General features: G+C 34.7%; 1 protein-coding gene across 14 annotated transcripts in view; it reads left to right on the forward strand.

Annotated features, from left to right (window-relative positions):
- LOC120414208 (collagen alpha-1(XVIII) chain) overlaps positions 1–26,065 on the forward strand; it is a 622,129-nt gene that overhangs the window by 540,285 nt on the left and 55,779 nt on the right. For 10 of the 14 annotated variants that reach the window (XM_052710469.1, XM_052710470.1, XM_052710472.1 and 7 more), the window contains 4 exons: positions 372–603; positions 814–891; positions 1,755–1,888; positions 8,367–8,459. In XM_052710469.1, the coding sequence (XP_052566429.1) occupies positions 372–603; positions 814–891; positions 1,755–1,888; positions 8,367–8,459 (537 nt within the window). The remainder of the gene's footprint in view (positions 1–371; positions 604–813; positions 892–1,754; positions 1,889–8,366; positions 8,460–26,065) is intronic. The other 4 variants (XM_052710474.1, XM_039575302.2, XM_039575303.2 and 1 more) reach the window with 1 other exon arrangement.

Genomic DNA, 26,065 nt, shown 5'->3' on the forward strand with positions numbered 1-26,065 from the left:
AAATAACATGTCTTTCCTTCTACAACTCAACTTGTAATCAAGACTCTGTAACTCGGAAAATTCCTCGAAAACACACATTTTCTCTCTTTTTTGTGAAATATTTTAAAATTAAAACACAAAATATACCTAGCTTGCATTAACGCCAATATAAGTTATAATGAATTTAAAGTGTTCATCAACTAAAATAGCAATCATCAAATTAAATCAGCCAGTTTAGGCAAACCACGAAATAGCTTCAACCCAAAACGAGCCTCATTAGCCTCTATTATCAAATTATAATTTTGTCATCACCTGTCAACCGTTTACGTTGGACGTCAATTAAATTAGTGTAAAATTAACATTTCAACTCAACATCTATTCCCCCCATCCAGCCCAAAGGAGACAAAGGTGACCGCGGAATGGACGGCCGGGACGGTCTACCGGGACCACCCGGGCTACCGGCGGCATCCGGCGAGGGCGTGCAGTACATTCCGATGCCAGGTCCTCCGGGACCACCCGGACCACCAGGACCACCCGGGCTGTCCCTCGTCGGTGAAAAGGGCGAACCAGGCATGGACTCGCGCAGTCCGTTCTACAACGATCCGAACTACGGGGGACGACAAGGTGAGTTTTCGATTTTCATAAAATGCTTCATTATGGAATGTCACTGTTGTCATTACATTTGTTACTTGTTTTAACTTTTGTTTTGTTTCCGAACGACATACAGTTTAAAAAGTAGTCTCCATTTCCATTCATTAGCCATTCTTCCAAAGTCCTTGTTAAAAGATTTCCAAACGAAAAAAAAAACACACATGCCCTCTGTGTATTCCCCAGGAGGTCGCTCCAGCTTAGATGAACTAAAAGCACTTAGAGAACTAAAGCATCACAAGGACTATCAAGATAGTACACCCGGTAAACTATGTTTGCTTCTTCAGTTTGAACTTTCTTCCCACTAGTGCTCGTTTGCTTGTGATTTATGTTAACTCTTCGTCGCTTATGTGCTATCTTGTGACACGTCGCTGTAAAAAGATAGGACATGTCACAAGATAGATCCAGAAAAGGCATACAAATCTTGAACAAGTAATGATTTTTCTTTTTGAATAGTGGTTTTTGATGTGGGTTTTTAATATAAATTCAAATTTGCAATCAAAAGGTATCAGTAAAAATATGATAAATTGCACTGTTTTCAATGCATAGCCATTTGCAGGTACATAACTCTTTTTTAGAATTGGTCCATGTACCAAATACATTTTCAAAGCAATAAACCAATAAAATTAATGGCAATGTTAGTTTATCGAAATTAAGCCTATTTCTTGACTTGTAACAGCCTTTTAATGCACGAATATAAATCCTGTAAGCTAATCCGGTAACTCAATGTCGGGTTTGTAAACATTGAAATCGAAAAAAATCGATTTGTTATAAATGTTTTCAAAATCAACAACATTTTCGTAAAAATCGGAAAAAAATGCTGACGATTTAAAAAAAATCAATGTTTACAAATTCTACAACACAGAGTTACCGGATTGGCTCACAGGATTCATATCCGTGTGCAACTTAATGCATTTCACTATTCCAAAAAAAATACTCACAGCAGTGGTGGCAGAATCTTTATCACGCTACTTTGCACAAATGCACCGAAAACATTTTCCATCATCACCGAGTGCAGGTTTTATTCCCCGTCCTAGCACATTTTTCTCCTGCACTAACTGATCATTACTAAATCGGCTCTCTTATTCCATTTTTTTCCTTCGTTTTCGCGGCTCCTCAATCCATAGGCCCTCCAGGACCACCAGGACCTCCAGGACGGATCATTCACGACGACGATCTGCCGTACGGTTTCAGCAACAACAACAACGTGCGAATCGTGCCGGGGGCCGTCACCTTCCAGAACACCGAACTCATGTCCAAGGTATGACATTTTTAGGAATATGAATTTCTAAATGTTAACAAGATTGCTGATGATGGCAATTTTAACAAGTTCATTCCACCCTAATGACCCTCCATAACCTCCTGGGGCCGAGAAGGAAGCAGACTCCGAAATAGTTGGCAATCTCCAAAATCACGATCCAGCGGTAAATGAACATAAATTATTTATCCTTCAAGATACCTGCTCTTCGAGAAAAAATCCCCTCAACATCATTACCCCCTTGCAGCAAGAAAAAAAAGGGGCAAAAGGATTGCGTGGACGTGAGGAAACCCCATCTTACTTCTCCGTTCCGTTCGTAATGATGATTACAGAAGTGCGCCACATGGCTCAGAAGGCAGCACAGGTCATATGAACCCTTCTAGGGCAAATAGACAGAAAGCATCAGGTAGATCAAACCCACAAAAGAGCAGAGCAAACATTTGTACCCACAAATAACACCGAGAATTATTTTCCCATCATTTCCCCGGTGATGGCTTTTCCGTGAGATCTGAGGAAATTGTGGTACAGCAGGAGGATGGTTCTTTTGCTCCAATGGGCGGTTCCTATACAGCTCTGAAGATGCGTTCATACCCGAGCAGGGGTAAATAACACGGGAATACCAAATTTTGGTATTACTTGGGCAAATAACAGGGACCAAAATGTGCCCTTGGTTGCCCAGTAATAGATGGTAAAATACCATGAAATCATACCAAAGTCTAGTATGTGGAAGGGCACAACAATACCAAACCATGTTATTCCAAGAGTAAAATAATACCTCAAAATAAAACCATTTCAATACCAAGTTGAGGTCTTCTGGATTTTTGAACATTGCTTGAATACCAAAACTTGGTATTGCCATGGTTTTATTTTTAGGTATTCCCGCGCCCTTGGAAAATCATATTTTGGTATTCCTGTGGTCTTCCACATACATAATTTTGGTATGATTTCATGGTATTTTACCATCTATTACTGGGCAACCAAGAGCACATTTTGGTCGCTGGTATTTGCACAAGTAATACCAAAATTTAGTGCAGCAGTTGCAGTTAGTGAAAAAACGGAAATGATCCATATGCAACAGCCAAATCGACTCACCTGATGATTCCATGTTGTTCTTAGTGATATTCTTCACCACATCGAATGCTTTTGTCATTGATGAACGGTCTGTGCTTGAAGTTCTTGAAGCTTCTGAAAAATAACAAGATTGAAAAATAAGTATTATTAAAATGAAATTGGATTGAAATTCACCAAAATTCAATAATCTGTTGGTTGACTCGTTTTTCAAAGTATTTGGTTATCCCAACTTAGAGAAATTTCAACGTGTTTGAAAAAAAAAATTAGTGGGTATTTCACATAAAAAATTTAAATCGGCATTAACATTTTTGGGTTTCAAGTCATTTTAGCGCAAAATTAGTTATCTCGTCAAAATTTAAAAAAAAATCCATAGTTTCAGAGAAAGTTGATGAAACCTTTCAATACCAAAATAATACCAAAATGTGGCATCCTGACTTTGAAAATTTTCCACAACTTCAAGTCATTTCTGTAGGGGGTATATCAAAAATGTTTAAAATCAAGTTTGAAATTTCCGGTTTTCAATAAAAGCATTCGCTTTGAGACATCATTTTAGCGCAAAATTATTTATTTTGTCAAAATTGGTCAAAATTTTCCCATAGTTTCAGAGGAATTTGATAAACCACTTTAATACCAAAATAACACCAAAATGTGCCATCCTGACTTAGAAAATTTTCCACAACTTCAAGTCATTTCTGTAGGGGGTATATCAAAAATGTTTAAACCTCTCCCGCCCATGGTTACTCCAGAGCACCAAAACTTTGAACTCAAATATCTCGGAACTGACACAACTTTTCATTGTGCTTTAAGTTGCAGGTGTTCATGTAGAATGTATACTTACATCTCCCCAAATTTTATCAAATTTGGTCAAGCACAAGCAAAGTTACAGTACGAAATGTAAACAAAAATGGGCAAATTTTGGGGAAATAAATAAGACCTGTTTTCAAAAGCCCGTAAAAATTACCAAACACAAAATGTTATGAAACAAAAAATGTTTTGCTATCATTTGAACCTTGGACAAGAACCCTTGTGAATAACATTGGGAGTTTGGACCGATTTTGAGTGTTTTTCAACCTTTTTCATTTGGTGCACCAGAGCACCACCTAGGCATATGAGCAACTAAATATTTAGGAGCACTTTTTTCTAAATTACAGAAAAAAGCTTACTTTTACCAAAACAAAAGTTTATAAACGTTTTGACTATTCATAAACAAGACAAAACATTGTTATTAGACCGATGGTTTTATTATTTTCCTTATTTTCATGAAAATGGTTGTTTGTGAGTTTTGAATGAGCCAATCAAAGAAATCTGAAAATGCAGAGATTTTTGAATTTGTAATTCATGCTTCAGAAATATGGTCTTAAAACAAAGAATAAGTAGTTTTAAACACATTTCGAAGCATTTTCAAACAACTGAACCAATAGATTTGAAGAAAACGAGTTTTTGTGACTTAAAAAAATTCTTATCATCCTGTTGGTGCTCTGGTGCACCACTTCAAATTCAACTTTTTTGCACCAATTCGATGTTTATGGGTCAAAGTAAAGTATTTCCTGCAATATTGTACCACAATTTAGCCATTTACTATTTTTACGATAAGCAAACAGCTCTGGGCGTTAGAGGGTTAAAATCAAGTTTGAAATTTCCGGTTTTCAATGAAGGCATTCGCCTTGAGACATCATTTTAGCGCAAAATTAATTATTTTGTCAAAATTGGTCAAAATTTTCCCATAGTTTCAGAGGAATTTGATAAAATACTGTAATACCAAAAGAATACCAAAATGTGGTGTTCGACCATTGACAAATTCTGCAAATTTGCAATATCAAAACAATACCTTAAATTGGTATGATACCACATTTTGCGCTTGCATAATCCTTAAGACAAATTTTAAAGGGTCCAGGAATACCAAAATTTGGCATTGATACCAGAGAAAGGTATTATTACGCATTTCCCTTGTTATTTACCCATGCTCGGGAGTGGTTACCGGAGGATTGCACAACACTCTTTTTTGTGATTTTTTATAAATAAAATAGTTTGTAAAAAAAACTGAAAAGGCTGCAAACTATCAATTTTTACACAAATGGCAAAAACACTAAGAAAGCATAACGTTGGCAAAATGTGAAAACATTGCACTATGGTGACATTCAAACTGAAGAAGACAGAGAGCAAGTTCGGGCAATACATCTTTAAAGATGCTATGTCCTGATGCTGCTTGTAGGAGAAGACTACTATCTGGAGGTAGAATTGTGCGATACTTTAACTCGACTACTGACTAGTCTTCCGAGTGAGAAAAAGGTAGACAGAAGTTTTGTGTTGTAGTTGTAGATGTTGAAGCCTTTTCTCGCATCTCTGGCGCAATCAAGGTTGTAGAAACTAGTTTTGGGTCAAATGTCACAACATTTGTCCAGAAGGCTGGTTGAATTTGGTCGGAAAATGTATCGCTCAACTTTAATTAAATATAATTTAAAAAATTACAATATAGAAATATCAAATAATTTTCAATATTTTAATTTTAATAAAAAATAATTGCTTATCAAAGTGCAAGTGCAAATACAATTGCAATATTGATTACAAGAATAATCATCATTGCATAATTACGGTCATTAAATAATAACAAAATCAATTAAAAAATCAGAATTTAGAGTTCTAATTTTTGTCAAGCTGATATTAAATTTAGAAAAAAAAGATGACGATCGTTTTCAATAGACAGCAGTTCTCACGATTACCCATTTAACATTTTTAACATAATTTATCGTGAAAATATAGAATAGTCCTAAATATGATAAATACTTTGAAAATACAGAAGGAGTTCATAAAAATATTTTTGTAAGTTTAAAATTTCAGAACGCAATAAAAAAGAAAAAAATACATTATAGAATATATTTTTGTCAGTACCACTCAAAAATAGTTTTAAAAAAAACTGGTTTCTGAAAAGTGGATTTCATTAAGTATGCATTTTGAATAAAACATATATTTCAATTCTTTGATAAGTTTTGTTAATCGTCAAACTATATATTTTGTTTTGAATAATTTCCCCAATCAACGCAATATTTTCGCAATCTTAACATTTAACTGTTTATTTATATATAAAATTAACAGAACTTTTTCAAAAGAATGAATAATTTTACTAAAAAAATATAGCGTCAAATTTTCCGAGATTTCAAAATTCCCGTGAAACGGGACATTTTCAAAATATGTACCGGGAATTCCCGGGAAATTAGAAATTTATCAAAAGATATTCTGATCCTGCTTCTGAATAAAAATTTGCAACAAAATTGTGGTTTCATTTAAAGTGTGGTTTTTGTAACATGGTGATAAATGACTTAGCTGAAAAAAGATTTCATAGTGCAAACAGTGGTTTAAATTAAACGATTAATTTTTTCATGTTGAGTCCCCTTAATTTTCTGATTACTATAAAAAGTAATAACAAATGCTTCTTTCACAACCTCTTGTGAAAAAAATTATGATTTTTATCCAATTTAATCACGATAAACTAGGTTAATGCCATATTCTAAAATGATATAACAACAATTTTCGTTATAAAAATAGCTTAGAAACAAATATTTCTATTCCATAATATAGTATTTTTTGTATAAATAAACCTTGGCTTAAAACATACAGACGATTTAAATTTAGATTGAAAAGAATAAAATCAAGTTAAGTTCAAGCATTATTTTTTTTTTATTTGTAAAACATTGGTGCCAAAATGTTAGGAAAATGTATGCTTCCACTTGAATTTCGGGAATTCCCGGGAAATTCACAAGTTCCCTTTTTTCCGGGAAATCCCGGGGATTTCCGGGACGGAAAATTGGACGCTCTAAAAAACTTATATGTTTTTTTTGTGTTTAAAATAACCCTAAGATTGTAATAATTGTTTTTAGGGATACAATAACGATGCATTATCTTGTGATATTGAAATAATTTAATATTGATTATTAAACTTTTGAAATTAAACTATTAAAGCTCAACAAACAAATTATAAATGAAATTATGCAAGACATTTTTTACTGAAATTTTAACACAAACAAGTAAATTTTAACATTACAACTCAACGTTTTTGAAATTGATGTCAGTAGAAACTTCAGTTTCGTAATGATATGGTCTCTCTGAACATGCTCAGAACTGCATTTAAGTGCATTCCCTGCAAATAAATAAAATTGTAAAAATCGGGTATAAATGCTATGTTGATATCTTCAGCAATCCTGCGCACCCACGTTTATCTATGGGGATAGCAAAATTAAAGGGGTGCGCATGGTTGCCAAATATGATTTCAGAGCATTTATACCCAAACTTACAATTTTATTTATTGGTAGGGAATGCACTAAAATGCAATCCTGAGCATGTTCAGGAAGACCAAATCTGCCATACCTTTACGAAACTGAAGCGTTTACTGACATCAACTTCAAAAACGTCGAGTTGTTTTAGAAACATCCGCAAATTTCTACACCGTTCAGCAAATCCAAACTACCCGTAGACACGTTGCCCATCCAAATCGTTGACACAGATTGTCAGCATGAATTTTTCACAGCCCCCGTTTCCAGTCAATCCTGGCCATCTTTCCCGGATGCTTATCACCTCGACTATTTTCGCTCCATGCACTAAGCACTGCATTGGCCATCATGCTCTCCACCACCGCCGGTATGACCCGGGTACATTTACTGTCCTGCCACTGGAAGAAAGCGTCAACCCATATCGGAGGTCAAACCCCTGCCCAGTGCAAACATATAAATAAGAGAACCTTATCATGAATAATAAATGTACAGTTTTTCCGCCACCACAATCTGCCACTTAGAACCATAGCTAACCCGGAAAAGCAACGAGGAGGGAGGGGTTCCGTGTTTGAAGGGGTTAGAAGGGGGAATCCTGTCTTGAAAATCCTACATCCATTGGCTTCCTGACACGATTCCGTCCCTCGTCCCACGTTATCTTCGAACTAGTTTTACCGACCTTTGGCCAAGCAGTGACACAATTTTGCTTTGCTTGACTTGGCACCGTCCGTTCTGATGTCCTGCGATGCAACTCTATCTTTGAAGGTACACTCAGTTGCAGGTTGAATAACCTCTTATCTTATCTGACACTTTGAGTCAGGAACATCGATAAATCTACACTTATTCACAAGTGTAAAGCAAAATCCTTTAAAAAAAACTGGCATAATCTGCTTTGTGGCAACTGACTTTGTGAAAAAAGAAAAGAAGACTACTATCGTTGCTTCGACACCAACGTCGTCGTTTGCCAATTCTCGGGTCTCGAAGCTCCCAGTCAGCCACTATCTCTCAGGAGGTTGGGGGGTATTGCGTGCGGTACCGTTTCCGTTTTCCGGGAGCACCCCGTTCCAGCCCTTTCTGGTCGTTCCACTTTTCTCACCGTTCTTGTTTTTCTTCCTCTTCTTTTATTTCCTTCTAATTTATTTGCACAGATGTCTTCTACGAGTCCCGTCGGAACGCTCGCCTACATAATTGACGAGGAAGCACTGCTGGTACGAGTGAATAAAGGCTGGCAATACATCGCAGTAAGTATTCCGAGAGTACCCCGGGCTTCCCTATATAGTATCCCCTCCCTGGCATTCCCGCAGTCCTTTGGACAGGAGCAATAACACTTATTGCCATGCTGAATTCACTTCTCGGGCAAATATATCTAACACTTGCCGGTGAAAGATTGAAGATCACTGCCGCAATGATGTTTGGAGTGAGGAATATGGTATTCTGAGGTGTTTCTTAATTAATGACGGTTACTTCATCTTACGGAAGATGACATGAAATTTTTTTGTATTGCATATGGCCTTCAATCAATCAATCAAAAGAATGGCACCCCAGTACCTTCGATAACATTAAAAATTATGGTTTGAAATATTTAAAAAAAAAAGGTTACATCTTGTAAAACTATGTTATAGTATTGTTTTTACCATTTAAAAGCAAAGTATGAAGAAGAAAAAAGGGCACAATAGATAAACAAAGTAGATAAGTTTTCATCTTATATGATCTGAATGTGTCTTCGGCAAATAATAGGTTATAAGAACAATTCTACAAAAAAATGGTACGCGAAAAAACCCGACTTTTTATATGACTTATTATCACTGAAAGTTGAGTTCCCAAAAAAGGTTTTTTTTTAATAAGAAATTTATTATATCTGCTACGGGAGATATGATATTAAAACAAAATTGGTTTTTGGAAAAAAAATATCTATGATATTGACAAACTAAATTTCAAAATCTTTTTATGATCATATTTTTGATTGAATGCACCGTGTTCAAATTGAAGGCATTAGGTATTTTTTCGAAAAAAATGTTCAAGTTTTTAGCACTCCAAAAATAATTCATCATGAAAAAGCACCGCGACAAAATAAACATTATTGAAAAGCTTAAAAAAAACATTTTTTAAGTACTTTGTTGATTGAACTGCAGCCTCTTAAAGTTTTAATTATGTGGAAAATGCGTTTTTCTCTGTGTCAACTAATCAGCCCACGTTTCTCAACTTGCGATAGCTCGGAAGCTATTGATCCGCTTTTCAATGTTCTTTTTTTTTACTTTTGTGAATTTTCATGCGCTTTTTAATAAACATTAATTTGAAATTTTAGAATCAAGAGAAACCGTGTGAAAATGCTGAAAACACTAATAAGTGAATAAGTCTTGACTTTTTTTTGATAAGGTCCTATAAACAAATGTAAACATTGAGTGTATCCCTTTCACACCTTATGTCAAAGTCCATCGGAGTAAGCGGGATACACTCAATGTTTACATTTGTTTATAGGACCTTATCAAAAAAAAGTCAAGAAGTGAAGTTTTTATATGCTAGGTTCAATTTTGAAAAATTGGAAATTTTGAAGCAGTTCAGCCCCAAAACCGGAAAAAAACTATGATCAAAGATGCCATTTTGTGTCATTATACAGTGGTCCAGAACACAAAATTCAGTGGAAAATGGATTTTCCGAAAAATTGTGAAGTTTTGAAGCTTTGGTGTCTTGAGAAGAGTTGTTGCAAATAGCAAAGGCCAACTTTTGGTTTGGTTGAAAATTAGGGTGGTTCACGATTAGGATGATTTTGAAAATCTAACTTTTCAGGAATAGTTTTGGGATTTTTTTCGTCTTCTAAAAAGTTGGGCTCGCCAATCCAAGCAACTTTGCCGAAGGCATCAAAATTTTATCTCTTAATCTACGCCTTCTACGACCAAATTTAGCAAAAATCATCTGAGCAAACCTTCAAAAAACTGTTTTTTGAACGTAGCAAATCTGGGTTAAGATTTAGTGAAACGTATTTTGAAGCACTTTTCTTTTCATTTCATTTTATTAGGTTGCTTTAACAATTACATTGGTGCAGTTGTTATCCTGAGCTGAGACTACCTTTAGAATACCGTAGATTGAGAGAACAGCTGATTTGTTCGAAATGGGGAGAGAGTTTACTGGTACTTAGGAGAACAAATTGGACAGAGAAGGAAAAACAATTGGACTTAAGGGTCAAAAGTTACAGCCATTTTAAGGTAAAAAATATGCAAATTTAACACTCAAATATCTCGAAAAGGCACTTTGGCTCAATTCTGAGCGCAGATTTTGAATCAACAGGCAAAATTACATGGAAAAACCTGCGCCGAGATATTTAAGTTTTAAATTTGCATCTCATTTTGACCCTTAAGTCCAAATTGACTTGTCAGAAAATAAAAATGTTGTTTTTTAGAGCTATAAAAGTGCTCCGAAAAACACTTTTCTCGAAAACCTAACCCTGAATTGCTACGTTCAAAAAACTGTTTTGTGAAGGTTTGCTCAGATGCTTTTTCGTTTTTCTAAATTTGGTCGTAGAAGGCAAAGATTGCGAGATAAAATTTTGATATATTCGACAAAGTTGTTTAGATTGGCGAGCCCAACAACTTTTTAGAAAAAAAAAATCCCAAAACTATTCCAGAAATTAGATTTTCAAAATCACCATAATCGTGAACCAATTTTCAACCAACTTAGGGTGCCCAGAATATGGGACTCTTCTCAAACCCTCGCTCCACAAGCTGAATATTGTTCCATGAGCTATTTTAGAACTCTTGACCAAATATGAGCAAAATCGTTCAACATTTACCTATTGATACTCGAAGGTGAAGTTTGTATGGGAAAAATCGAAAAAATGTATGGAAAACCTAATTTTCTTATGGTTTGGTCTGCAGGGTGCGCTACTTTCATCAAAATGTTTCCAAAAGTGAGATTCTCATTGGAAATGTAATGATCTGCAACTTTGTATAACATACCAAAGCTGTAAAACTCGATCCTGAATAGCTATTAGCGATTTAAAAAAGTCATTTTTGTACTTGTTTTTGTATGAAAATCATTTTTTCACCATTTTAGGCTCTGGTATCAATGGTTTAACCTCAACCAATTTCGCTCAAAACTTGCACAGATGCTTAAAATAACCCAAAAACCCGTTTTCCGCTTGTGGAGCAGGGGGTCATTTTTTATGGGCACCCCACTGTCCATACAAAAATGGAACGTAAATATTTGATAATCTGTTTCTTTGAGAGGAATTTTCTAATCGGTTTCGTGTCTTCGGCAAAATTGTTGGTATTGATGAGGAATTTTGAATATTTTTTTTACATAAAAACGATTTCCCAAAATCCATACCATAAACTGGGGTCAATCGAGACACATGGGGCGAATTGGGACAGCAGTTTTAACCATGTTAGAGCACAATATTTTGATTTTTCTGGTTGGTTTTGGTTAGAACAGACTCTGGCCAACAAGATGTGTACATCCATTTCAAAATATAAAAGCTTTAAGTGCTCTAAAAACTGCTGTCCCTATTCAGACTGTAGTCCCGATTCACCCCAGATTACGGTACTTTATATTTTTTTTAACAAAGAGGACAAAAAACGGAAACTTTTGAGCCACATAAAAGTATGGTCAAAGGTTTTGTGGCCGAGTTAGGTCAAGCATTCAACAATACGCCATTTTGAATGTAAGAATTGATTCCAAAATTTTAAAAATATTTGTTTCAAAGAGATCAGAAAATTTTACAAATGTTTCTGAGATATTCGTACTAGAAAGTAAAAGGCTGGTTGGATGAGATTTAGAAAACTTACCTTTTTTGTTTCTTTTTCTTTTACTCGCTGTATTTCAGCAACCAGAGGTTCAATCTTTAATGTCTTATTGGAAATTTTCTCAGCTTTTCGAGAAAAATATTTTCAGGAGTCGACAATCATGGACACTATTTTGAAAAACCGAAAAAAAATTGTGTAAAAGAAATAAAAATTATTATATCGCCCAAATTTTTTTCCGTGTACAATTTTTTTTCTGAGTAGTCCTCAACAACTTTTCCGAAAACACCAAACTAGAAAATTCCTTCAAAAGATACAGATTTTCGAATATTTTAGTATAATTTTTGTTTGGACAGCTACAAAAATTGTATGGAGCCTTATATGGTTGAAACAATGACACTAAATGGCACAAAAAAAAGTTTGAGCCAAATCAAAATGCACGAGATCGTAGAGAATTGCTCATAAAAGAAAGCTATCTGTGATTGTTTGAAATTGTAGAAAAAGAGCCATAATTAATTGATTGGTTGTTACTGAGAGGATTTTCATTGAAAACAAACAATGCAATTCAATTTTCAAAAATGACGTACATCAAATCATGCAAACAATGCCGAAATTAACAAGCCCGAAACAAAACCCAATTACTTTCCAACTATTGTTCCATTCCGCAAAAATCCGGCCTATAGCTCCTCCTAATGACCATTTTTACGAACCAATTTGCGTTCGTTTCCGGTTTCGCGCAGCGAGTAATTTGGACGTACCGAGCAGCAAGAATAAAACTGCAGGAAACACACACATTTATTATGGAAAATATCACCCTTTTGTGTTTACCATCGGAACACGTGGGCGGTGTTCTTTCAAGAGTTCTCGTCCTCGTCCGGAGCGCATTAAATCATAAACGAAAGGGAAGGGAAATTCCACCCTCCTTGGAAATGCATTATTCTTTCAGTTCACTCTGTGAGCTGATGTTATCCCACTCGAGTGGGCGTTTTTGTGTGTTTTATGCTGCAGCACATACATTACAATTGTTCAAGTGGTCGGAAAATTACCCACAATAAAAAGGAATTGTTTTCCGTGTGCCATGCGGGGGGGTTGGGATTGTTGTTGTTTTTTTTTCTGTATTTTGAGTAGTGATGCTTTCTTTTGTATAACATTCTGAGCTGAAGGTACTTGAAATAATGGTAGAAGCTTTATCTTGAACTTTTGAAAGATGATTTGTATCTTCTAATAAAATAATAAATCAAATAATAAAAATTATATTTCCTAAAATTTTATTTTTAAATTAATCCAAACTGTCCCAAAAAACATAATAGATTTTAAACAACTTTTCCCAAAAAAATGCACCCATTCAACCCACCCGAGAGAGCCCTGATTGAAAACAGTTCAACTCAAGCGGATTTATTTGGCCCGCACTTTTTCTTTATTGTTCTTGGCTGGCATTCTGGCAGCCTGAGCGCTATTTCGTTTCAGAAAGTAGTTTTATGTGGGAACGAAATATTTCCACGGGTCAGTAATGCTTTCAGAAGGAAAATAAAGGAGCGGGGGGTCGGTAAAAGTTTGGTGCAAAACCACCACCATCAACATCGGGCCAGCATCGCTACTAGCATGACCGTTCACCATCATTAAGTTTCCCCCACCCTTTCCACCCCTCGTGCTGGGCTTTTCACGCAGTGGCCTGCAATTTCCCTTCCCGCGGTTAAGCTGCGAGAAAATTTCTTTGCAAGATTTACGTTCCTCTTCCCCCGTTTGTATCGCAACCACACACCCATCGCTTCCGGTGTAGGATTCTGGGAAGCTTTTGAAATTCTATTATGAAGCTTCTGTGCATCATTGTCCGGTTTTTATGAATGTGCTCTGAGCGCTTGGCCTGTTGTGTAAGCTTTGCAAATTTCATTGTGCCCACTTTTTGGTTGCCCTTGGCTGCATAAATCATCATGAATAAATTTTATTAAATTATGTGTTTTTTGTAGCAGAGTTTCCAATTGGCTCAATATTTTCTATAAGATTTTTAATTTTTATGCTGCAAACTAAACAGTATGCAGTGCTGACTTCTTACTTCTTACTTCTTACTTCTTACTTTTTACTTCTTACTTCTTACTTCTTACTTCTTACTTCTTACTTCTTACTTCTTACTTCTTACTTCTTACTTCTTACTTCTTACTTCTTACTTCTTACTTCTTACTTCTTACTTCTTACTTCTTACTTCTTACTTCTTACTTCTTACTTCTTACTTCTTACTTCTTACTTCTTACTTCTTACTTCTTACTTCTTACTTCTTACTTCTTACTTCTTACTTCTTACTTCTTACTTCTTACTTCTTACTTCTTACTTCTTACTTCTTACTTCTTACTTCTTACTTCTTACTTCTTACTTCTTACTTCTTACTTTTTACTTCTTACTAAGCCTTTTGCGCTAGTGTTGAGGATGTTTCTAGGTTTGGTTACGAAAATCTTTTGAAAAAAATTATTGTTTTTGTAAAAATCGAAAATATTTTCAAACAAAATTTAAAAAAAAAAATCTCGAAAAGTGTCCAAATAAAAACTGCAATCGGAAAAGTCTTGAAATTTTGTTCTAAAGCTATAGGCATTTTCAGGTATTTTTTCCAAAAAATGTTTAGTTTTCTTGCAACTCAAAAAATATTTTATAAAAAAAAACACCCTGCAACAAAACGAATGGCTGAGAAACTTTCCTACAATTTTTCAACTTGAATTATTTTGAAAAAATTGAAAATATTTTCAAACAAAATTGAAAAGTCCTTTCTAGATGTAAATATGAAAACTGCAATCAAAAATTTCCTTAACTTTTTTTTGCAAAATTTTTAGTGCTTTTTTCAGGTATTTTTCGAAAAATGTTGGGATTTTTTTTGCAATTTAAAAATACTTTATGAAGGAATGACACTCATGCAATAAATATTTTCGAAAGGCTGAGCAAATTTCCAAGAATTTTCCACTGTATAATTTGTACGTAGGACTGATGGTTGTTGAGATGCATCAGTTGTGTGAAAAATGAGTTTTTCTCAGTGTTATCTACACAGTAAAAAAAGTGTAAATTTGGAACGTTTTATTTTATTTTACCTTTATTTTTACCTCTTTTATCATGTAATTTTACCAAAATTTAGGCTGAAAAGTTACATTACACCAGAAAAGTGGTAAAATTTCACATTTTCAGAGGTAAAATAAAACATTTTTTTCTGACATAAGGCGTCTACAATAAAGTATGTTAAGCTAAAATCGGCCAATACATCTATCATCAAAAACTCTGTTTCTTAATGCCTTTAATCGTGTTTGATTTATGAGTAAATTTACCAAACATTAAACTTTTTTTTATCTATATTTTAAGACTGAATTTTCAGTATTCAAGAAATAGTGTAGCGTGACGTCACAGTCTCACGTACCCCCCCTCTTCCCCTTGTCACACTTTGTCACACTTGCGACAACCCCCCCCCCCCTCCCCGACTAGAGCGTGACGTTCTTTATGGATGACGCCTAAAAGATGTACCACTTCCCAGATATCATATTACCATGTTTTTTTTTATTGTGTAATTAACTATAATTTTTCAACTAACGATATCTTGGAAACTATTGGTTGAATTTTTATTGTTAAAACCGTTGCTTAATTCCCCTTCAGGTGGCTGGTGCCTTTCTCTCACCTAAGACCCTAAGAAGTCCTTATAAAAATAAGCAATGATAAAAAAAATCAAACTTCCTGCAGACTTTTTGTCAGGAAAATACAGACACCGCAATTGAAGAAAATGGCAACCCTCTACATGGCTTTTTCGTGGCGGTCAGACCCGGCCATTTCAGGTTATGTTTAAAATCACCCTTTTTTGTAGTCGTCTAAATAGTTTTTTCATCATAACTTTTAAACGGCTGAATGAAACTGTACAATCTTCAATACCAAGCTGTAAGACCTTAAAGCACTGGCTGTACCAGGGAGGGGCCTGGAGAGTAAAAATCGTTTTTCGTTCTTCTCTTTCCTTCCTCCATTCGATGTTGTTGTTTGAAAAAGGCTTTCTATTCAAAGATTTACCAACCCATTCAAAGTATGTTTACATAGAGTTATCTAAGCCCGATCTCACGCAAACTAGCACGCCATTTGTTTTGCTGGAGGGTACAAAATTTAACCTCAATCTTTTTCGTGTACTTACACGCAATACATGCGCACGTAGATAACTCTATGGCAGCTGCGGTTTTGTTCGCATTAGATTTGCCATCTCTTTCTAGAAAAAGTCCACTAAATCGGAATTCAATTCGAATCGTATACGAATTCCGTTTCATTCCGTTTCAGTACGTACACGGTCCGATTGAGTTTACTGGCCTAAGAGTGTGTAAGCTCTGTCTAGTTTGAGGGTCCATCTCCCACTCACGATCTTATTCCGTTAATGTATTTCAAGTATCTAGCTAATTCTTCAAAATAAAGATATGGAAAACTCTATGTCCACATATCAAAATTTTACGTAGTCTACGCCATTCCGGTTATGCCTGTGACATAACTGCTTTGACTTTTAAATAGTGATATTTGTAAAAGAAATAAATCCTGTACTTAATTTTTTTTTAACATTATTTTTTATGTAAAATTAAATTCTCAAGATCGGAAACTGTTTTTAGTCATGCGCAATCAATTCCCCAGGAAATTTTATGTGAAAGACTGACTTTTTACGATTTTTTGTTCCTTTGCGTGGCAGGCCTAATTTGCGATTTGTTCCCTTTTTCGCCCACTTTACAGTGATCAAAAAGGTCTTAAATAGAAATGGGAAATGGGTTGAAAACCTGTAGATGTGGCACCCTGTCTTTCAACCATGTTAAAATTTCTTGGAATAAGTAGCTTAACAACTTTTCCTAAGACACCAACGCTTTAAAAGGTCACCAGTAGAAGTTAGAGCTTGGTTGACACCCTGTAGGTGTGTCACCCTGCATGTCAATAATTTTAAATAAAAGCCACATTCATATACAACAACTTTTCCTAAGACACCATTTTGCTAGGTTGCTTCCTCATTACGTTAAAAAATAAGATTTCGAAATATCTACCGAAGTACTGGCAGTGTTGGCAAGAAATATAATTTTCAGCACTTATTTTGAATCAAAATCAAAATCAAATTATTCGCTCTACAGCATTGCCTTGGCGTTCTCGATAACGAGATTCCTACTCGAAACTAGGTGTCCGAAGGCTTGATTGTTGAGGCAATTGCAAACCTCTTTTTACACCTGAGCTTCCATCCATCCCGGGATTCGAACTGACGACCTTTGGATTGTGAGTCCAACTGCCTACCAGCGACTCCACCGAGACAGGACCCAGAGAGACGACTCCTACACCTGGACTGAGCTAACGACCTAACCTCTAGGTTAGACCGGGGCCAACATTTACTTCCCTCTCCGACGGAAGGCGTGATCAGACAAATCTCGTCTCAAAATTTGCCACCGGGACCTTCTGGGATCAAACCCAGGCCGACTGGGTGAGAGGCAACCACGCTTACCCCTACACCACGGTCCCGGCTTATTTTGAAATGCCTATTTTAAAAACTCAGAAGCAAGATAGGACCATACTTTCTTCGGGAAAAATTTAGAGGACATTCAGGGCTATACTTCCCATACAAATTCCATACAAATTTGAATCGCTTTGCGGAAAGCCGGGTCAAACCCAATCGCTCCCAAATTTTGGGGGGTTATTTGGGGGCCCAAATGGGACCGGAAAATGCCTGTTCTGAAAAATCGATCATGTCGAGCCACCCTAATAAGTATAAATGAAGGTGGGTCTAGAAGGTCAAACTAAGAAGTTCATTTTCCGAGTGATTTTATAGGCAAAGATGAATCTATTTCTGAAATTTTCTGCTCTTCTATAAACATATTTTTGATTTTATAGAGTGTAGAGTATCCTTTTAAAAGGGTTGAAAACACTTATTTTGAACATGATCAACTGCTCAGCTAGATTTTAAAATAAAATAAAAACTATATTTGGGTAATTCTCTACCAACTCACACGAAATCGGAAAAAGTTGCCCTGACCCCTCTTCGATTTGCGTGAAACTTTGTTCTGAGGGGTAACTTTTGTCCCTGATCACGAATCCGAGGTCCGTTTTTTGATATCTCGTGACGGAGGGGCGGTACGACCCCTTCCATTTTTGAACATGCGAAAAAGGTGTTTTTCAATAAATTGCAGCCTGAAATGGTGAATAGATAGAAATTAGGTGTCAAAGGGACTTTTATGTAAAATTAGAAGCCCGATTTGATGGCGTACTCAGAATTCCGAAAAAACCTATTTTTCATCGAAAAAAACACTAAAAAAGTTTTAAAATTTCTCCCATTTTCCGTTACTCGACTGTAAAAAATTTTAGAACATGTCATTTTATGGGAAATTTAATGTTCTTTTCGAATCTACAATGACCCAGAAGGGTCATTTTTTCATTTAGAACAAAATTTTTCATTTTAAAATTTCATGTTTTTTCTAACTTTGCAGGGTTATTTTTTAGAGTATAACAATGTTCTTAAAAGTTGTAGAACAGACAATTACAAAAATTTTGATATATAAACATAAGGGGTTTGCTTATAAACATCACGAGTTATCGCGATTTTACGAAAAAAAGTTTTGAAAAAGTTACTTTTTGCGTTTCTCTTTGTTTCGTCGTCCGTGTCTGTCGCGGGTGACCATGAATGGCCATGATCGATGACGACCAACTTTTTCAAAACTTTTTTTTCGTAAAATCGCGATAACTCGTGATGTTTATAAGCAAACCCCTTATGTCTATATATCAAAATTTTTGTAATTGTCTGCTCTACAACTTGGAAGAACATTGTTACACTCTAAAAAATAACCCTGCGAACTTAGAAAAAACACGAAATTTTAAAATCAATTTTTTTGTTCTAAATGAAAAAATGACCCTTCTGGGTTAATGTAGATTCGAAAATAACATTAAATTTCGTATAAAATGACACGTTTTAAAAAATTTTACAGTCGAGTAACGGAAAATGGGAAAATTTTTAAAACTTTTTTAGTGTTTTTTTCGATGAAAAATACGTTTTTTTCGGAATTCTGAGTACGCCATCAAATCGGGCGTCTAATTTTACATAAAAGTCCCTTTGACACCAAATTTCTATCTCATCACCATTTCAGGCTGCAATTTATTGAAAAACACCTCTTTTTTCGCATGTTCAAAAATGGAAGGGGTCGTACCGCCCCTCCGTCCCGAGATATCAAAAAACGGACCTCGGATTCGTGATCAGGGACAAAAGTTACCCTATAGGACAAAGTTTCACGCAAATCGAAGAGGGGTCGGGGCAACTGCTGTGTGAGTTGGCGGAGAATTACCCATTTGTGTTGTTTTTTATCGCTTCTTGTTGGACAAAGTTTTTAACAAATAAAAAAGCAATTAAGTATAGTTTAGGAAAACATAGTGGACTTATTATTCTTGTTTTTAGCGCCATCCACAAATGACGCAGCATTTCAAGAGAGAGGGCGAGAGTAGTTTTATGATAGTCAATTTAAAAAAATGAGATTTTGCTTGGGAAAAAGCTAAGCACAGTGGGTGTTTAAGATCCTAGAAAAAAAATCTACGTTATAACATATTTTGAGTTTAAATAGAACCAAACATTTAAAACAAAGGGTGGCCAAAGCAAGCTGAAAAACTAGTCGATAAACGATTCAAGCAAACAAAAAGACACAATAATTATGTAAAAACATATCTCCATCGTCTGATTGTCTGTGGAAATGACATTTCACTTTATAATCACACCGTAAAATTTAACTGGTAAAACAACTGCCAAAATGACAGGATTTGTTCTAGAAACGAGAATTTTTCAGCTCAGTCATCTTAAGATGTCCCCTACACAACCCCCTTAACAGAATTTAGAACCTGAGAAATAGTAAAATCCGTAAATAATCACTTTGACCCAACCTCACCCCCCAGACCCAATGTCACCCCCACTGACGGTACACATTTTCAGTTTTAGGTGGTTAATCGCGTTGGAGGTAAATTTATTATGAACTTTGATGATTTCGAGCACGTCAAATAATAGTAAGGTTAACTAGAAGCAGTTTCCGTGAAATTTCGAAGGTTCAATTTCAAATTAAATCGCATAATTTCAAAATGATGATGATATCAAAATTCATTTTAGTTTGGTTTGACTTTACCCCAGATGAGAAGTTTGTTGGGCAGCTGTTTACAGTAATTGAAACTGTATTTGCCCTCCCGGTTTGCCGGGGTTAAATGAACTAGTTTCGCGCTTCCTCAATTACTACATCCACCGCAAGCTTAATTAAACTCGCCTTTTTTGTTCCGGACAGTTAGTGCGGTGGGTTTTTGTAATTATATAATTTTTTTATGGGTTGATTTCCTGGAGGGTGGAAACATGTTTAACATTGCATTGTGTGGTTAAAAATGCAAACAATTACGTATAATTGTGATACAATCAGATGATTTTCCCAGTGAATACTCTTTTATATTAAACTAAATCGGAAAATAGCTTACAATGTATCCAAGGAAAATTGTTTACAATAGGACCATATTACATGAAAAGAATCTAAGAAGATTATTTGTTTTATCCCTTAAATTTTCGCTTCGTTATAAAAATACAATCTATCGACCGACTCTCGGTGAATATATCTTCCGTAAGCCAATCGGCTCATGTCCATGAAATTGAATTGCGTAGGTGGTCATGCAGACCGGGGTAAAAATGACCTGAAGACGATACCCAAATATATTCCGCCCTAATCCTAGCCATCTCGACGATCCTCGTTTCATAGACACATAAAACTTTATGCGTCGGCCTTGTCGAATTGACACTCTTTGGTATAGAGCGAGCCTTTTTCCCATTCCAATCGTTGTCTATTTTAGTTGGGATGGTCGAAATGTTATAAGGCAAAATTTAAACAAAAAATCGTACCGTCAACTAGGATGAATACTGACTTTAACACCCTTCGCTGACTTGACTATTGACTTAATTTTTAACTCAGCAAAATCTAGCATCCAATGAGATATAAACAAACTAGGTCGAATTCAATAAAATATCTCATTTCACATGGTGAAAAAGAAGGTGATGCGACATTTTGCCACACCTTGACTCACGGGTGTAAAAAGAAGACCATATAAAGGACGACACTTTAGCCAAAAGGAAAGCTTAGCCACATAAATCTCCACACCTCTGTGATTTCCTCGAGCGATTTTCATTTTTCAAACACACTCTCCCACCCAAAACCAACACACGATACTCTTCGGGTTTTTGTATACGAAATCTACGGCGAAAGGTCATCCTTCGAACCTGTTACCACATGGCCTCACCCACTCTTTTCCACCCGGCAAAAAAAAGTGTCATCACGCAAAATTTATGAAAATTTTCTTCGCATTAATTTTTGCCCCGGCTATCTCCGTCCCATGAATGGAACCAACACTCTCCTGGTGTTGATCCTGAAGCTTCTCTGGGTGGGCACCACCAAGGTGGATCATTAGTAACAAAATGGCCCCCGGCGCTGGCCAACCAACGATGGCGGGGAGAGGGGTGTTGGACATAAAGGAAAAGTCGCCCTGGCTGGTCGGTCAGTAATTTATGATGGGAACGGAGAAAGGCATACAGCCAGCATAAATACGGAACTTATCGGTGGTAATTAATCTACCTGACATTTTGCCAGCAGCTGGAAAGAAAACGGAAGGTTGGTAGCATTCTTGGGGAGCGGAAAAATGTTCGAGAAGGATGATGATGTTATTTTGCTTTATTGAAGCATTAATTAGGGTTTGAATGTTTAGTCGTTTTTCTTTTTGTTTTTTTACAAAATAAATTTCCAAAAATATATATCTATAATATGATAAATTTTAAATAAACTGTATTGCCTGATTATACGCAGAATTTTTTTTTCTGGACATGCTTGAAACTTTTTAAAACACATTAAAAATCATATTTTTCACACAATTTTGATGATATTCAATCCGAAACTTGTATTAAAAAAGTATAAATCTATGTTTATAATTCCCTCTCATTCCCCCTTTTTGAATAATTTTTGCGGCTTCTTAATACGACATGAGTATGAAAAAAGATGAAAATTTGATCCTTAGGATATATTTTTTTTATTATAATATTGTAGGTTATTGACAATGGCTTAAAACAATATCTCTAGGGTTATTCTCTGGAATCTTGCAAATTTTTCAGAGATTTTTAATTCACTAATGTCAAAAATAAGTGCCTTGTCTCGAAGCAAATGAAATTATTGTTATTGAAAAGAACAGACATTTTCAAAATTAATTTTGACGCATTCCGCCGTGACGTTGCAACGCTTTGACTTTTCTTTTTTCAGTATTTCGGCTGTTACTCAAAAAATACATAGAAAAGGTATATATGTTAATACAGATTCGGAAAGGGCAATAAATTTCCTATAAGAAGCAGTGTTGAAACATTATTTTAAGCAAATATTTTATTTTTGAGAGGGGAATATGTAGCGTGACGTTGCAACGCGTGACTTTTTCTCAATCCTGACCCAATACATGTTTTGCCATTAGCTCTGCTCTGTTAAACGGCAAATTTTGAGTTCTTTTTCCATTTTTAATGTAAAATTGACCAACAAATCGAATGAAATCATTAGTTTTTCGAAAAAATCAAACCTCGATTTTTAAAGACCACCTACATTTCGTGACGTTGCAACGCTCTGTTTTTGAAAACAGGGTTTTTCGTTGCGTTGCAACGTCACGAAATTTTAGTTTCAAAATAAATCATAGTTTTTGTTAGTTTGAACAACTGTAGGTTAATATTTTATTATAAGACATTAATAGACAGTACAAGGACATGTGAATTAACTGGCCCGCCCATGTTAGACCCCCTCCCCCCCTCCTCCTATACCGCTTTCACAGTAGCAGTATGATTTACGAAGTTTTCCAATGCGTTTTCAAAATAAAAATAAATATTTGTATTACAGTCGTGCCTCGGTTTAGCACCGCATATGGGGGATGCAAAACCGAGGCGTGCATAACCGAGGTACAGAGCTTATGGGATTTTGGCTATATGGGAGACATTGGCTTTAATCGTACGAAAAATCATGCAAACATCAAAAAATTATAGTGTTTTGGAATCGGGATGATTTTAGCTATCCATTAAAATTATTATTTCATGAAAGTTTTCACAAAAATACGTATTTTTCCTGTATTTCGAAAATGCATTTGTTTTCTCTAAAAAAATCCAAAAATACATTGTTATTGCAATATGGGTATCAAATGATCAGGTTTTCTTCATACATTTTGGATGTAATAACAACATTTTTAGAAAATACTCAAAATTTTCACAAAACTACGTTTTTTCTAAAAAAAATACTCAAAATTTCAATTTTTACAATATGGGTATCAAACGATCGGGATTTTTTCATACATTTCGAATGTAATAACAACATTTTTTGGAAATACTCAAAATTTTCACAAAACTACGTATTTTCGAAAAAAAAATACTCAAAATTTCAATTTTTACAATATTAGTATCAAATGATCTGGTTTTCTTCATACATTTTGGATGTAATAACAACATTTTTAGAAAATACTCAAAATTTTCACAAAACTACGTTTTTTCGAAAAAAATACACAAAATTTCAATTTTTACAATATGGGTATCAAACGATCGGGATTTTTTAATACATTTCGAATGTAATAACAACATTTTTAGAAAATACTCAAAATTTTCACAAAACTACGTATTTTCGAAAAAAATACTCAAAATTTATTTTTTTACAATATAGGTATCAAACGATAATAATATAATAATATAACAATAACTGCAATAACTGATTTTTTTTTTGAAAATACGAAGTTTTGTGAAAAATTTGAGAATTTTCAAAAAAAATGATTACACTCGAAATTTATTAAAAAATCCCGATCGTTTGATACCCACATTGTAAAAACGGAAATTTTGAGTTTTTTTTTTCGAAAATACGTAGTTTTGTTAAAATTTTGAGTATTTTCTAAAAATGTTGTTATTACATTCGAAATGTATGAAAAAATCCCGATCGTTTATACCCACATTGTAAAAACGGAAATTTTAAGTTTTTTTTTCGAAAATACGTAGTTTTGTGAAAATTTTGAGTATTTTCTAAAAATTTTGTTATTACATTCGAAATGTATGAAAAAATCCCGATCGTTTGATACCCATATTGTAAAAATTGAAATTATGAGTATTTTTTTCGAAAATACGTAGTTTTGTGAAAATTTTGAGTATTTTCAAAAATGTTTTTTATTGCATTCAAAATGTATGAAAAAATCCCGATCGTTTGATACTCACATTGTAAAAACGGAAATTTTGAGTATTTTTTCAAAAATACGTAGTTTTGTGAAAATTTGAGTATTTTCTAAAAATGTTGTTATTACATTCGAAATGTACGAAAAAATCTCAATCGTTTGATACCCACATAGCAAAAACGGAAATTTTGAGTATTTTTTTTCGAAAATACGTAGTTTTGTGAAAATTTTGAGTATTTTCTAAAAATGTTGTTATTACATTCGAAATGCATGGAAAAATCTCGATCGTTTGATACCCATATTGTAAAAATTGAAATTTTGAGTATTTTTTTTTCGAAAAAACGTAGTTTTGTGAAAATTTTGAGTATTTTCTAAAAATGTTGTTATTAAATCCAAAATGTATGAAGAAAACCTGATCATTTGATACCCATATTGCAATAACAATATATTTTTGGATTTTTTTAGAGAAAACAAATGCATTTTCGAAATACAGGAAAAATACTTTTTTTTTGTGAAAATTTTCATGAAATAATAATTTTAATGGATAACTGACATCACCCCGATTCCAAAACACTATAATTTAGTGATGTTTGCATGATTATTCATAGAATTATAGCCAATGTCTCCCATATAGCCAAAATCCCATAAGCTCTGTGCTTCAGTTAAGCACTGGGCCGTGCTTAACCGAGGCAGCTGAACGGTGCAAAACCGGGGCAGTGCAAAACCGAGGCGTGCAAAACCGAGGCATGACTGTATTCCATTATCACGAAGGACACACCTCCCCCACTCTCCCCTCCTCTATCCATATAATGGGACGTCCATGCATTACGTAACGGGGTAATATCAAGGGGGGGGGGTCCAAAATGTATACAAAAAAAAATGTATCGGAAATGTATTACCAGGGGGTGGAGGGGGTCTAAAAATATAAATGTTTTGTTACGTAATACAAGAACGCTCCCTTAATATTTTAATGGTTTTGAGCAATTTACAAAACACGTGGAAGTTTTAGAAGGGAGGAGGACCTTCATGTTTTCAGGAGAGCTGAAATTTATAAATAAAGTGCCCATATCGTTTGTTGATGGATTCTAAGGGGTGATCTGCAAACAACGTAACTTATTTTGATGACTTTTGTGCTTTTTAAATAAAATTTGAGGAAATAATAAAACTGTTTACCTGCGCAACATAACATTTTTAATTGCGAACAACTAAACGATGCATACAACTTATTTAGGTAAGGGTTCGTCCAACAACAAAGTGACAAAAGTTTGTAAAAAAAAACAATAGAATAACGTGATTTTTATTGTTTAGTGAATTTCACTGTAATTTGGCCTCAATAAGGGTGTGAGATAAAAAAAATCGTTGCTTTGTGTTAGAATGAACCCTCACGTTAATCAGTTTATCATAAAGGGGCCATCCAGTAACCACGTGATTACTTTTAAGAAAGTTTTAGAATTTTTACCCCTGGTGAACATCGGTCTATTTTGATTTGTTCAACAAGTTTCATAAAATACCTACTTTTTTCGAGTTGCATACAAACTTAAGTAACGGAATTTGTGAATGACCCATGTACAATTCTTCTGTAAATATGCTCGGAAACATTATATAAAAAATATATAATATTTAGTATCCTTTTATCTTCAAAACCAACTACGCATACACCTTTTTTTCCATGTGACCAATTTGATTTAAAATTTCGTGACGTTGCAACGCAAACTTAAACCTGTTGTAACTTTGGATCTAGACAACCAATTTAGTCGCTCTAGGTTGCATTTGAAAGCTCTTTCCAAGTACAAAGAGCATCCAAAATATCAAAATGATTGAATGTTTAGTTTTCTGTTGGCATAAACAACTGTCCCTTTTTCGTGACGTTGCAACGCAATAAAATGGTAAACTTACACTAGTTTGAAAAAATACTTAAC

The sequence above is a fragment of the Culex pipiens genome, chromosome 3, assembly GCF_016801865.2.
Source record: "Culex pipiens pallens isolate TS chromosome 3, TS_CPP_V2, whole genome shotgun sequence".
NCBI lineage: Eukaryota > Metazoa > Arthropoda > Insecta > Diptera > Culicidae > Culex > Culex pipiens.